This window comes from Pongo pygmaeus, chromosome 1, assembly GCF_028885625.2.
Source record: "Pongo pygmaeus isolate AG05252 chromosome 1, NHGRI_mPonPyg2-v2.0_pri, whole genome shotgun sequence".
Taxonomy (NCBI): Eukaryota; Metazoa; Chordata; class Mammalia; order Primates; family Hominidae; genus Pongo; species Pongo pygmaeus.
This window is the reverse complement of record NC_072373.2, coordinates 168,201,877-168,216,442: the sequence shown is the minus strand read 5'-3', so window position 1 is coordinate 168,216,442 and position 14,566 is coordinate 168,201,877. Positions and strand designations below refer to the sequence as shown.

The following is a 14,566-nucleotide window of genomic DNA, read 5'->3' as shown; positions in this document are numbered from 1 at the left end:
TACACTAGATGAATTAAACACAAAACAAACAAACAAAAAAAGAAATGTGGCCCTTTTCTATTGACAGGTCACAGTGTCTCATATTTTCTTGTATCTTCACTGATAACTTTATTTTTTATTTTTTTATTTTTTGAGGCAGAGTTTTGTTCTGTCTTGCCCAGGCTGGAGTGTGGTGTGATCTCAGCTCACTTCAGCCTCTGCCTCCCAGGTTCAAGTGATTCTCTTGTCTCAGCCTCCCGAGTAGCTGGGATTACAGGCATGTGCCACCATGCCTGGATAATTTTTGTATTTTTAGTAGAGACGGGGTTTCACCATGTTGGCCAGGCTGGTCTTGAACTCCCGACCTCAGGTGATCCACCTACCTCAAGTGATCCACCCAACTCGGCCTCCCAGAGTGCTGGGATTATAGGCGTGAGCCACTATGCCCAGCCTTCACTAATAACTTTAAGAGGAATTACAGTAGCAGTCAAGCAAAAAGAAAGAAAGAAATGGAGAATTTTAAATACAGAAAGACTTACGGACTAAAAATGGATCATTTGCAGTGAGTTCAGCATTAGAAACTATTAACATATTATTCCTTTAGGGTCACTGGCATCCTTTATGTAGGATAGTTCATTGAGTGCCAGAAAATATCTAAGGATTTTGAATTCAGACCACTTTTATGGAATAAAAATTCGAAGGGGGTCTTTTCTTTCTTTTGGGTATGAGTGAACAGAAATTTTCTATTTGCCTTTTGTAATGCTCCAAGATCAAAGGAGTTTTTGCTGAAAATCAAATCTGTAAAAGCCATGCATAGTCTGAGTGTAGTGTGTGACTCTCTCAATCCAGTGAAAATAGGGTATTTGGGCACCAAACTTTGAAAACCAGTGTCATTCCAGGGTGCTACCAGGAGTCTGCATTAGTTTCTCCTCGTACCACCTTAATACAAATGACCTTTGGTAGGATCTCACTAGTGTCACAGAGATCACCGCAAGCCACTGACCCCGCAAGTTTCCTCCAAATCATTCCCCTGAAACAGTTCAGAGAAACAAACTCTTGGCGGTGTAAACACTCCCTGGGTCTGGAAATTTCATAAATCAGAGTTAAAACAAAGAATGGTCTAAAATGTATTCCTGGTACAGAATCTGAAATGTAAATTGTCTGGGTCCAGAAACTTTCCCTGGCTTTTGGGGGCTGCCTCTCTAATTGCTATAATAAAGAATGTTTTCAGAACTGTATAGCGATAAAATGAAAGTACGGTATTTAGTATTGTAAAAGTATTTGGAATACAGATGGGTTATCTAGTTATAGACCTCTTGTTTTCTTTTGTTGCTTCTCTATTGTGGAATTTGTATAGAAGCCCTTTTTTTGTTTTTCTGTTGTTATTTTGTTTTTAATAGAAAGTAAGCCTGGTGCTATGGGACATGCCTGTAGTCGCAGCTCCCAGAATGAGGCAGGAAGATCGCTTGAGCCCAGGAGTTCTGGGCAACATAGTGAGACTCCTCTTAAAAAAAAAAAAAAATATATATATATATATATATACACACACACACACACATATATATACACACATATATATACGTGTATATGTGTGTGTATATATGTATATATATGGCTAGGCACAGCGGCTCATACCTGTAATTCCAGCACCTTGGGAGGCCAAGGCAGGAGGATTGCTTGAGCCCAGGAGGTTGAGACCAGCATGGGCAACATAGCGAGACCCCCATCTCTGCTTAAAAAAAAAAAATTGTCCAGCCATGGTTGTGTACACGTATAGTCCCAGCTACTTGGGAGGCTGAAGCAGGAGGATCACCTGGGCCCGGGAGGTCGAGGCTGCAGTGAGCTATGATTGAGCCACTGCACTCTAGTTTGGGCCACAAAGGGAGATGCAATCTCAAAAAAAATTTTTTTAATTAAAAAGCAAACAAACAAGGTTTGGTGTGGGGGGGGGGGGGTGTGTGTAGGTGTGTGTATTTTGTCTATCTTGTCACATTTTTGCAAGAAATATTCATTTCTTTACTTCATATGAACTTAATGCTGAGGCTCCATACTTCTGGACTAAGGTGAAATTCAACCTCAACCATTTTGGTGGCTCGTTAACTCCGAACGGTACCAACCAAACACCCAGACATTGATGACGCCCCTATGGTCATTGCCATCAGCACTGCCTGCTCATCATCAAGCCTATTCTTGGCCAAGCCTATAAGATCTCCCAAGTCCAGAAGTCCTGCTGCTTGACTTCCTTCATGCCTGGGGTCCTATAGGTGTCAGCCTCTAGGCTCTGACAGGTGTCAAGGATGTCAGCCCTTGACCATTGCCAGCAGGGTCTTAAAACCTGTGTGTGTGCACTGGGGGCAAGGAATAGGAGGACCCTGGGCACTGCAGGACTCAAATCCCCACTGTGGGACCCATAGATCTCTGTTTCTAATCTCCACTCAAAGCTGTATCCCTCTCGGCTGGGCGCAGTGGCTCACACCTGTAATCCCAGCACTCTGGGAGGCGAGGCGGGTGGATCACAAGGTCAGGAGATTGAGACCATCCTGGCTAACACGGTGAAACCCCGTCTCTACTAAAAATACAAAAAATTAGCCGGGCGTGGTGGCGGGCGCCTGCAGTCCCAGCTACTCAGAAGGCTGAGGCAGGAGAATGGCGTGAACCCAGGAGGTGGAGCTTGCAGTGAGCCGAGATCGTGCCACTGCACTCCAGCCTGGGCGACAGAGTGAGAGTCCATCTCAAAAAAAAAGAAAAAAGCTGTGTGCCTCTCTCAGCAGCCCTCTAAGACACCTATCATAATCCATTCAGCACTCTTCGGTTCTATTAAAAACAGAAAGAGCCAATGACTTCTGGTTACTTCAGTTTTCAGCTCCACAAAAATCCCCAAAGTGAAGAATTTCAAAGCTTGACTACTTGCTCAACAGGAGGGGGATGAGGCTGGGCAAGCTCAATTTAATATTTTTAGAATAGTCTCTCATCAAAATATATAAATATTTGGGTGCATAAATGTGAATTGTCTGGAGAGATCCTTGGAAACTATGAGTGGTGATTGATGGGACTGAGTCTGGGTGGGAAGCAGTCTATTTTTGCACTTTGCAACAACCTGTAGTAGTATTACTTGAATCCTATACATGGGTACATGTCATTTTTATGATGATAAAATAATTTTTAAGGTTATGAATCTGAAGAGATACAGATTATTTTTTAATTCATTAACTATGAAACACTTTTCCCAACCAAAGCTTACCTACAGTAGATATTGTTGTCCTGATTTTATGGCTTAGATTGCTGAATTCAGAGGAATTAATTGCCCAAGATTACAAGAAGGCAGAGTCAGGATTTGAACCCACAGCTGTTTTACACTTAAGTCCATGAATGCTGTTTCCCCTACTCCTGTTTTCTTCTCCTCCAGGACCTATTCATTCCACTAAGTTCTTTTCTTTCATTGCCCAAGTAATAAGGCCTGGCAAAACCCCCTTCATCAGGCCACACATCTATGCCAAATCCTAGAATACCAATAAATACCTGAAACCGTGTTTCAAAATACACTATAAAATGTAAATAAGAATGACACACAGTTCACCTCAAGTTCATACACAGCAGTAATGTACAGGGTTAACAGTAAAACACATGGAAGAAGTCTAACATGAAATATTAGGCAGAGCCAGTTTTAAAGGAATGAAATAATAATCTTAGGAAAATTTAATTATACCTCTGAATATATCATAACTGTGTATATTGTTTATCTTTATGTCAGATAAAATGTAACATTATTAACAAATAGAAAATTATGGGTTGCTGCCTATTGGTTGTTTGCTTAAGGAAGCATTTGTGGTTGTTGAAAATGAGTAAGATTTTATTTTTTGTAGAATGCTATAGTTATCCATGAAGTCTATGAAGAAGGGGCAGCAGCCAGAGATGGAAGACTTTGGGCTGGTGACCAGATATTGGAGGTATATGGTTTTGAATTTCATTTTATATCAGTAAATGTGGTTCCTTTGCTGGTCTCGATCCGTAAAGTTGTCTTTCTCCTCAACTATACCTTCACTGATTCCCCTCCCATTTAACAAAATACTTATCATATTCTTTTTTTCCTCAGTGTACTTTATACAGTGGTTTAGAATCATGACAGGTTATCAATCTACATTTGCCTATGAAAACTTTTTTTAACTAAAAGGAAAAATAGAACTTATGGGTCTATTATTTTAATATCAAATGAGACTATGTAGTATTGCAAATTTTTTGCATCTCCATTATACCCTACTAAATTCCACCTAAAAACACATACATATAGATACATACACATACACATATATACCTGATATTTTAAAGATTTTGTGGCAGCTTAAATCATATTTTCTTAATCTTAATAAATCTTTATGCCTAATGGAAGTTCATGCCTTGCCACCAATGTTTTCAAGTTGATGAAAATGTAAAATCTTCCCCCTATGATGCTTACTAAAAATTTAAATGCTTGACTTTTTCAAATTGACTCTCATTTAGCAAAGTTGTTAAAGCCTTTTAAAAAGTACCAAAGCAGGCAATGTCTGCACTATGGAATGGCTGAATGAGAAGGCGATGCCAGGCGTTCTGGTAGGTGGAACTAAAGAGCTTTCTCGATGGTGTAAAACCTTTAGGCAACGTTTTTTTTTTTTTCATTGGATGAACTTAATTGAATAGATGTCATTTTATGGTGAGCATGTGCATTTTTGCTTTGCAACTTTAATATAGCACATTACAAATGACATCATAGAATTTTATTTTTCCCTTTGGTGGTTCATTTCTGCCTCCCAAGATGAAACCAGAGATATAATTAAGGGCAGGAAACATAGGTGAGAAGGGGTTAAAGGAGAGGCCAGGCTGATTGCAAATTAAATTCAGCCCAAGTTACAGGATTTCTCTGCAGGCCTTTACTGTGTTTCATCATTGGATTAAGACATATTCCCAGTACATTCATTAAGGTACAAGTGTATGAGGTTAGAAAAATAAGCAAGACCTCTCTGGGAACTGGCTTGACTGCCTTAGCATACAACATGGTGTTTTAGTAGTCAGGAGTTTGGGGTTTCTTTGTTTTTCCCTCCCTAGATTTTCAAATCAATTGGTGTTATCATAATTGGCTTTTTAAGATGAATAGATTAAATATTTAAAATGGCACATATGCCTTGATACACATATGCCTTGATACTTACATGATTTCTAAGTCCACAAGTTATAATGGTCACTTGAAACTAAATCTAACGTGTTCATTATCTTGAATGCGGTGATAGCTTCACAGGTATAAGTACCCATCTGGCAAAACCTATCAAGTTGTACACTTTAAGTTTGTGCAGTTTATTTTATATCAATTATACCTCAATAAGGATTTTTTTAAACTCTTTCTGTTTGTATTAGGTAGACCCTCTGTAGCTGCTCTCTTCTATAAAGTATATTCAAGTACAAGCAAACACCCAGTAAAGGTTAACCTGAATAAAGCAAATTTATTTTAAGTGGGAGGAGAATTTTTCAAAAATCAAGTTAACAGTTTCCTGGCAACTGGCAGCATTATATTATCTATTCTGAATGGATGGCCTATACTTCTCATTAAAGATGGCCAGTACAGGCTCCTCTCTTACCTCAGACAAGGTCTAGTTCATGAGAGTCTAACACTTGTTTAGCTAAGAAATACAGCTCTCAATTTGGTCAGGGAACATGTTTCCTTTCTAAACAGCTTTCTACTTCACATTGGACTGGTTCTGGTTGTGGCTGATGAGTAGAAATGCGTGATGAGGCAGCGGCAGCCTGTGACCCACAGGAGGCCTTGAGAAGACAGGCCTGTTTTCATGGGATATTTTGAGACCATGAAACAGGGTAACACTACATCAGCGCTTTTCCAAACAATGCCCTTTCCACTCGTGAGAGTCCTCTGCGTTCCGCAAATTGGCCTTTCATGGTTTTAATACTATCCTCATGTTAAGGTTAGGACATGCCAGATTTTGCTTCCAAAGATAGAGTCAAATATTGTTTTGGCATGGCAAGATTTGTGATTCTATTAATTGACGAGCATCAGCTATGTCTCCTTTCTGGTTCTCCTTTTAGGCCAGTTCCTTCTCATACCCTCCCCGCTGTCTGCAAGTGGGAGCAGAAGAGAGTAGAAAGTTAACGTCTGATTTTCCCTATGCAATAAAATACGGAGGAACTGCTGCACTAGCTTTGTTATTCTTTCCTTCTCAAGAACTGGGTTCACCCACTCCCCCACATGGCCCTTCCACCGAAGGGATATGGTACTCTCCCTTTGACTACTGGGTCTTCCTGGAGCCTTTCTTCTCAAATAGGAAGCCCTGCTATTTCCACCCCTCTTCCTCTACAGCCAATGTTCTAAATAATGCATACTGTGCTTCTGTAAGGCACTTACATAATACATCTCCCCACAATGTTCTAGCCACGCCATGATATTTCTGTCATGATTGTCAGCACATTTAGTGGTATCTCCTGATTCTCAGAGGAGCAAATGGAAACCATGAACTTAGATCACTTCCATCCGAGCAGATACCGTCATGCTGGAATTTAATAGAAATTGCTTTGTAATATTAGAGCTTAATGACAATGCTTTTAATTAAAAGTATATTTGTTAAGGCCTTTCTAACAGTATTTAGAGGCTTAGAAAGTTCACCTTCAATTCATGGAGGTAACTGGTTTTTTTTTTATTGAGTGACAGAAGTGGTCTTGTGTGCCATCTATTGGAATACAGGAAAATAATCAACTCAGACCACATTTCCTGGAAATACACTTTTCCTCTTTGTGTTTCATTCACAGACAATGAAAATGTATTCATTGGCCTAAAGTAGCAGTGAATGATCATGCTGAGAGGAAAAACAGCCTTCACTGAAGTTACTTCAATTCCTTGTAAAATATCAACTTCTAACTTACATTGGATATAACTGTGTGCCAAGCCCTGTGCCAAATGATTTACAGGGTTTATTTCATTTAATCTTCACAACACTAAGTAAATATTATTATCTCCAATTCATAGATCACATGGCAAAAGTTTGGCTTAAGTAATTTACACAGGGTTTCATATAGCCAGGAAGTTGGAATCAGCACTCAAACTGAAGTGCATCCATATCCAAAACCCATGTTCTTTTTTTTTTTTTTGAGAGAGAGTCTCACACTGTTGCCCAGGCTGGAGTGTAACAGCGCAATCTCTGCTCACTGCAACCTCCGCCTCCCAGGTTCAAGCAATTCTCCTGCCTCAGCCTCCCAAGTAGCTGGGATTATGGGCGCCTGCCACCAGGCCCGGCTAATTTTTTGTATTTTTAGTAGAGACGGGGTGTCACTATGTTGAACTCCTGACCTCGTGATCTGCCTGCCTTGGCCTCCCAAAGTGCTGGGATTACAGGCATGAGCCACCGCGCCCAGCCCAAAACCCGTGTTCTTTACCACTGTTATTCTGGATGTAGCTCATCTAAGTGAACACGCAAGCCACCAAGATATGCCAGAAAATAAACAGCAGCTTGGAAATTAGGCTTTTAAACATTTTCTTGGCTCACAGAATCAGCTTTAAATGACAGTTCAAAAGTCACCTTCTCCAAGAAGGGTTCATTCTTCCTTTCTCCTTTCCTGTAACCATTCTTTATGCCACTGGTCCTTAGTCTTTAGAATGTTAGAATTAAAAAAGCCTTAGGGGCTGGGTGCGGTGGTTCACACCTGTAATCCCAGCACTTTGGGAGGCCAAGGCTGGTGGATCACCTAAGGTCAAGAGTTCAAGACCAGCCTGGCCAACATGGTGAAACCCTGTCTCTACTAAAAATACAAAAATTAGCCAGGCGTGGTGGCTGATCCCTGTAATCCCAGCTACTTGGGAGGCTGAGTCTGGAGAATTGCTTGAAACCTGAAAGCAGAGGCTGCAGTGAGCCGGGATCGCACCACTATACTCCAGCCTGGGTGACAAAGTGACACTCCATCTCAAAAGAAAAAAAGAAAAACCCTTAGACCATTGCTTCATTGTACAGATAAAGGAACAAAGGTTCAGAGGCTGGCTTGACCTTCCAGTAGCACACAGGGCTGGACCAGAATAAGGAATGGAACTGACATCTTGGGGGATCTCAAGCACTCTACCATCTGCCTGGTGGGCTGGACTTATCCTTCCCCTCATTTGACTCTTTTCCTAGCTGCAACCTTGAGGGAATCACCACCCCTGACTTCTTTCCTTTGAATCCAAGGTTACTCTGCTCCTCGATTTCTCCCTCATATCAAATTTACTAACCAATGTCAGTATTCGACTTTCTTTGTGACAGGGGATCTCCAGTAACCCATTCTAAGAGTTAATGATGAGGCAGCATGGAATAGGAACTGAGGGTGGAAGGGTTTAAATCTTGGCTCGTCCACCTGCTAGCTGTGTAACCTGGGTCAAGTCCCTAAACCTCTGTGTGCCTCAGTTTCCTCCTCTGTGAATGGTGGTAATAACAATATCTATTTCAGAGAGTTAGTATAAGGATTAAATGAGTAAATATTCATAAAGAACTAGCACACAAGCACTGCAGAAGTATTTAAGTTAAAGAATAAATAATTTGGCTATAATGTCTATTTAACAGAAAAGGAAACAGAGGCTCAGAGATTACATGACTTGGCTTTACTCAGTGCTCTTTTCAGTACACTGCTTTCTAATGCACGGTCCTGTCTGTGCTCACTGAGAACCAGATTCCAATGAGACGACTTCGAGGGGTCTTGGATGCTGTTGGAAATACTGTTCCCTCATCTCCTTCTGGGCCTGTTATGAAGTCGTTGTGATGTGAGCAAATAAGAGTGAAGATGTCAGCCAGGCATAGTGGCTCATGCCTGTAATCCCAGCACTTTGAAAGTCTGAGGCAGGAGGATCACCTGAGCCCAGGAGTTTGAGGCCAGCCTGGGCAATATGGCAGGACCTCATCTCTCCAGAATTTAAAAAATTAGCTAGACATGGTGGCACACACATGCAGTCCCAGATACTCAGGAGGCTGAGGTTGAAGGATCGCTTGAGTCTGGGAAGTCAAGGCTGCAGTAAGCCAGCGTTCATGCCACTGCACTCCAACCTGGGCAACAGAGCAAGACCCTATATAAAAAATAAATCAATCAATGAGAGTGAAGATGTCAAATCCAATAAGCAAACTGAATCTAAAAATGCTGACTAAACACTAATATTTATTTCCCTTTGATCTCAATTAAATGAGCTAGTTAAGTCGCTGCGTGCACACTCTCCTGTCTCTTTCATTGATTTCACAGTAAAGTTTATAGCTATGTAAAATTGCATTATCATGTATCCACCCTCTGTGTACATGTTGGGTGGGATATTTTACGGGCCACTTGCTTTATATTCAGAGCAGCTCGTACTGCTTGTGGTCACTACCTGTTTGCTTTGAGATTGGCTGGAAATTTCTAGAGATTCTTTACTGGTTAGATCAAGGAGATTCAGCAGACAGAGCAGGCAGAGGCCTCTGCCATCAGCAGCCCAGCTCAGGATGCCCATTGTTCCAGGTTAATGGGGTTGACCTGAGGAACTCCAGCCACGAAGAAGCCATCACAGCCCTGAGGCAGACCCCCCAGAAGGTGCGGCTGGTGGTGTATAGAGATGAGGCACACTACCGGGATGAGGAGAACTTGGAGATTTTCCCTGTGGATCTGCAGAAGAAAGCTGGCCGGGGCCTGGGCCTGAGCATCGTTGGGAAACGGTAAAGATGTGCTGTGGGAGTTGGGATCTGCCTTTTTCATCCAGAGCTCTGATGCCTGTGAACACTGAAAGAGAAAGCCTAATGTAAAGTAGTGATGGGATTTCTAAAAATAAGATATTTATGAAAATTTGACAACATGGGTCATATTTCTGAGCAAGGTCTTACCAAAAAAATTGTCATATCAAGATAGAACTCCAAGTCCAATCAACCCAGACTGATATATTTCTGTACAGAGTAAGAACAACTAGCAAGGTTCTTTCACTTGGAATTGCTAAGATCGGAGTTTTGCAGAGGTTGATTAAAGCAACCATACCCAAGAAATAGCTAGCATCAAGAATGAGATTTATCCAATGTTGGGTCAAGAACATTGCTTCGACATGGAAATTAACATGGAACATTGCTTTGCATCATACTGTGAATTTCATACTATGTTGAAACTAGTTGAGTAGACATAGTTAAGAGATAAACATAATTCTTCATGATAGTAGTTTTCTATTAAGAAAAATGTCCTGCTGGGCACAGTGGCATGTACCTGTTGTCTCAGCTATGTAGGAAAATCACTTGAGGCCAGGAGTTCAAGGCTATAGTGTGCAATGATCATGCCTGTGAATAGCCACTGCACTTGAACCTCTTGGGAAACATAACAAGACCCCATCTGTAAATTAAAAAAAAAAAAAAAGAAAAAAGAAAGATGTCCCCAAAGTAATAGTTTGCACCAAAAATGTAGGTAGGTAGATCCTAGTGGCCAGGCTACTCTTTTATAATATATGTTGCTGCCAGACGCAGTGGCTCATGCCTGTAGTCCCAGCACTTTGGGAGGCCGAGGTGGGTGGATCACCTGAGGTCAGGAGTTCAAGACCAGCCTGACCAATATGGTGAAACCCCATCTCTACTAAAAAATACAAAAAATTAGCCAGGCATAGTGGCAGGCGCCTGTAATCCCAGCTACTTGGGAGGCTGAGGCAGGAGAATTGCTTGAGCCTGGGAGGCGGAGGTTGCAGTGAGCCGAGATCACGCCATTGCATTCCAGCCTGGGCAACAAGAGCGAAACTCCATCTCAAAAATAAATAAATAAATAAATAAAAAGAAATATATGTTGCCTAGGCCAAGCATAGTGGCTCACGTCTGTAATCCCAACACTTTGGGAGGCTGAGGTGGGAGGATCACTTGAGGTGAGGAGTTCAGGATCAGTCTGGCAACATTGCAAGACTTGTCTCCAAAAAAGTTTTTTAAATAAAGAAAAATGAAGTCTATACTGCTTAACAGTAGTTTGTTCCAGGATAATATTACTAAGTTTCTCTTGCAGTGAATTGGAAAGGTAAGTAATAGCTTGAAACAAAGCCTAGCTTCCACGGTTTACTGGCTTTAGGTATCTAGTATGTATTTATCCCAACAGGGCTATAGGATTTCCAGGTAATATCCTAACATGGCCTTAAAGTGTATCAACCATCTTGTTAAGGAAGAAATCAAGTTGCTTTTATGCATGTTATCTTATATGCCCTCACAGACCTCTGGTGACTAGCCTAGTATCTGTCCAGCAGGCCAAGCTGTTATTAAAATAAAAATATTAGCTACAATTTTTGAGTACTGATTTTGGGCCAAGTATTGTGCTGTCATAATCTCATTTTTTTTTACTTCAGCACCATAAAACCATCACTCTGAAAATGCATTACCAAACAAAAAAAGCTGAGTCTCTTACATTTCTAAACAAAAATCAGTGCACATCAGGGTGCAGAGCAACTGAGAGAGTCAGTGTTGAAGTTTGCTTTCTTGTTTTGACACATACGTATACCTGGTGCAGTTTTATTTACAGCAATGTTTTTTGCTTTTAGTGAATGTCAGTATTTCAGGTTGAGTTTGTAAGGAACATTTACATTCCTTAGCACAAAAACTTGCATTGTAAAGGATGAGATGTATAGTTCTCAAAAGTCACTATTTTCTTTGACTAACAATTCCATCACCAGGACTTTATCTTAAAGATATACTTACAGGTATTCATTGCTTATTGCAATAGTTAAAGAATGGAAATAACCTGTATGTCCATCAGTAAGCTACTGGTAGGTGAAATTATGAAACATCATAGAATAGTATGTAGCCATTTAAAAAATGAGGAAGCTCCAAGTGCTGATAAAGGCAAATTACCAAGGTATGAAAGAAACAAAAAGAAAAAAAACTGGAAGAAGAAAGGAGCATATGTGTGTGTATCCTGTCACACACACACGTGTTATGCATGGAAATATTAGGTTGTGCCAATACTGTACTGCTGTATGGTATTAACAGAAATGGAAGCGGAGTGTTTATTTCTGACATCGTGAAAGGCGGAGCTGCAGACCTGGATGGGAGATTGATTCAGGGAGATCAGATCTTATCTGTGAATGGGGAGGACATGAGAAATGCCTCACAGGAGACAGTGGCCACCATCCTCAAGGTGAGTTGCTAGGCTGCTTTTTACCCAGCTGGCACAACTGAAGTCCAGTGGGAACTGTTCCAGTCTAGCTTGATTATAAAATGGGTTGGATTTTACGCTAATTCTAGTTTTTACTAGAAATTTAATCTCTGATTATTTTAAATGAGCAGGAATAGCTTTAAAAGAAAGTTCTGTTATATTGACTAAACAGAATGAAAGGGAACCTGCTTTGGGATTTCACAAGCAAGTTTTTCATAGTTGTGAAAATTCTAAGTATCCATCACTGTTCTCTAAATGCGTTTGATGAGATGGGCCCTCCAGGAGCCACAGAACCCATCCTCCTCTCTCTAGGGCTATGCCTGTTGCTTTCATTACCCTTTTATAATTCGTGGCTGCAGGGAGAGTCTCTGTTAAGATATTTCAGAATATAAATACTACTACTTTTCATTTCTGTTCTTTTCTTGCCTTTCCAAGTGTGCACAGGGACTTGTGCAGCTAGAGATTGGAAGACTCCGAGCTGGTTCCTGGACCTCCGCAAGGAAGACATCACAGAACAGTCAGGTTGTCAATGGCTTCTCATCAGACTGACTCACTCTTCTGCCCCCATTGGGAGAAAGTTCCCCATTTAATAAATGGTTGTTTGGAAATAATATCTAATGTACAGCATATTCACAGCACCAAGTTTAGTGAATTTTCATGTGTTTGAAATAAAAATGAAAGGTGGGATGGAAATTCATTAATCCCTAGATTTTTCTCTCCTTTATTGCTTACAAATGTTTTCTTAGAACCACTTTTCTCTCTCACTATTAGTTCTATATTGCCTATGCACGCATGTACACAGCTGTGTTTATTTAAAAAAAAAGGCAACATCTGGTGGCAATTTGACCCTCATTAGCACAACATTGTTCTATTCATTCAATTAAATATTGCTATAAAGTTAACTTGTGACTAGCCACTCGCACATGCTGAGGGCAATTAATGGCATATTCCTAGGAGAACCAAGTGTGGGGGTTTTTCCTGTGGGAGGGAGGCCTTAGTGGGTGATATTTTGTGGGTTAGCAAACATCTTATATTTATTTGCAAAGTTGATGTAAGTGCCATTTTTTTTTTTAGCAAAGTATATTTCACTATTTTTTTTCATTGTAATGCCTGACAAAATCAAGATGGTAGACTGCGTGGTTAGCCCCATGTGGTACATAATGAGACTATAGAAATTTTATATGTGACCCCTAAGTCTCCTCTCTGGGTTATGGATAGGCCGTCTTAGTTTTGAGGTTAAAAGCATGACTTTTGATCCCTTCCCTGGTTGCCTTATTTCTGAAGCCTCTCCAAGGCCTTTGTTCAGAAGATACTCTGATCTTACAATTAGCACACAGGCACTTCTGGAAAGCTATTAGCCACCTCCTGTTCCTCACTGGTGTTAAAAAATGAGTGAGGAAAATACCATTGTTCAGATAGGATTACAGACTAGCTGGCTTGTCTTAGGGAATCTTCAAAGCAGTCAAACCCAATAAACACCATATTAAGTTTGAAACCCCCTTTTTTTTTTTTCATTTCTGGCTTACATAATGGGCAGCAAATATCTAAGACATGGTGTTGCTGTAGGATTCCATGAGTTAATAGTGATGATATTGACCAGACTTATATCAACAAACGAAACAGTTGTCTAGCCAGGCTTCTTCCTTAATGGAAGACTCATCTTTGTTGAATGATTTCATTAAAGCTTTATTGTATACAGAAGATTAGAATGAAGCTACACAGAGGAGGTTCCATTGAATCTCACTCCAAATGGAGTTTGGGGAAAAGAAGGAAAAGGCATCTCAGACAGGGAAAATAGCATACACAAAGGCACAAAGAGGTAACAGGAGTTTGTGTGATTTAAGAAAAGTTTGGACTGATCGATAGGTAAGGTAGTGGATAGAACTGGATTTCTGTCCCTCTTGAGAAATGTATGTGAGCATCTTCTTATTTATTTATTTATGTATTTATTTATTTTTGAGATGGAGTCTCACTCTCTGTTGCCCAGGTTGGAGTGCAATGGCGCGATCTCGGCTCACTGTAATCTCTACCTCCTGGGTTCAAGTGAGTCTCCTGCCTCGGCCTCTCAAGTAGCTGGGACTACAGGTGCCCGCCACCACATCCAGCTAATTTTTGTATTTTTAGTAGACACGGGGTTTCAAAACATCTTGGTCAGGCTGGTCTCAAACTCCTGATCTCAGGTGATCCACCCACCTCGGCCTCCCAAAGTGCCTGGATTACAGGTGTGAGCCACCGTGGCCAGCCGCATCTTCATAATTTTTAAGTTCACACTCAAAGACAGAACTACCAAATTTAGAACCTACATCATTAAATATCAAAAAAAAAAAAAAACCTATCGTCTCCACTTACCTGGTATATGAATGTGAGCTGTCATATTTTGGAAACCTGGGACAAAGTATCAAATACTTTGCCCTAATCTTCTTACACAGAATTTTAATTTCAGAGGGTAGGAGTTTAATTCAAT

General features: G+C 40.7%; 1 protein-coding gene across 9 annotated transcripts in view; it reads left to right on the top strand.

The window, feature by feature from the left end:
- Positions 1 to 14,566, top strand: part of PATJ (PATJ crumbs cell polarity complex component) — a 424,767-nt gene that overhangs the window by 366,061 nt on the left and 44,140 nt on the right. For all 9 annotated transcript variants that reach the window (XM_054484672.2, XM_054484719.2, XM_054484700.2 and 6 more), the window contains 4 exons: positions 3,843 to 3,926; positions 9,463 to 9,656; positions 11,937 to 12,084; positions 12,538 to 12,624. In XM_054484672.2, the coding sequence (XP_054340647.1) occupies positions 3,843 to 3,926; positions 9,463 to 9,656; positions 11,937 to 12,084; positions 12,538 to 12,624 (513 nt within the window). The remainder of the gene's footprint in view (positions 1 to 3,842; positions 3,927 to 9,462; positions 9,657 to 11,936; positions 12,085 to 12,537; positions 12,625 to 14,566) is intronic.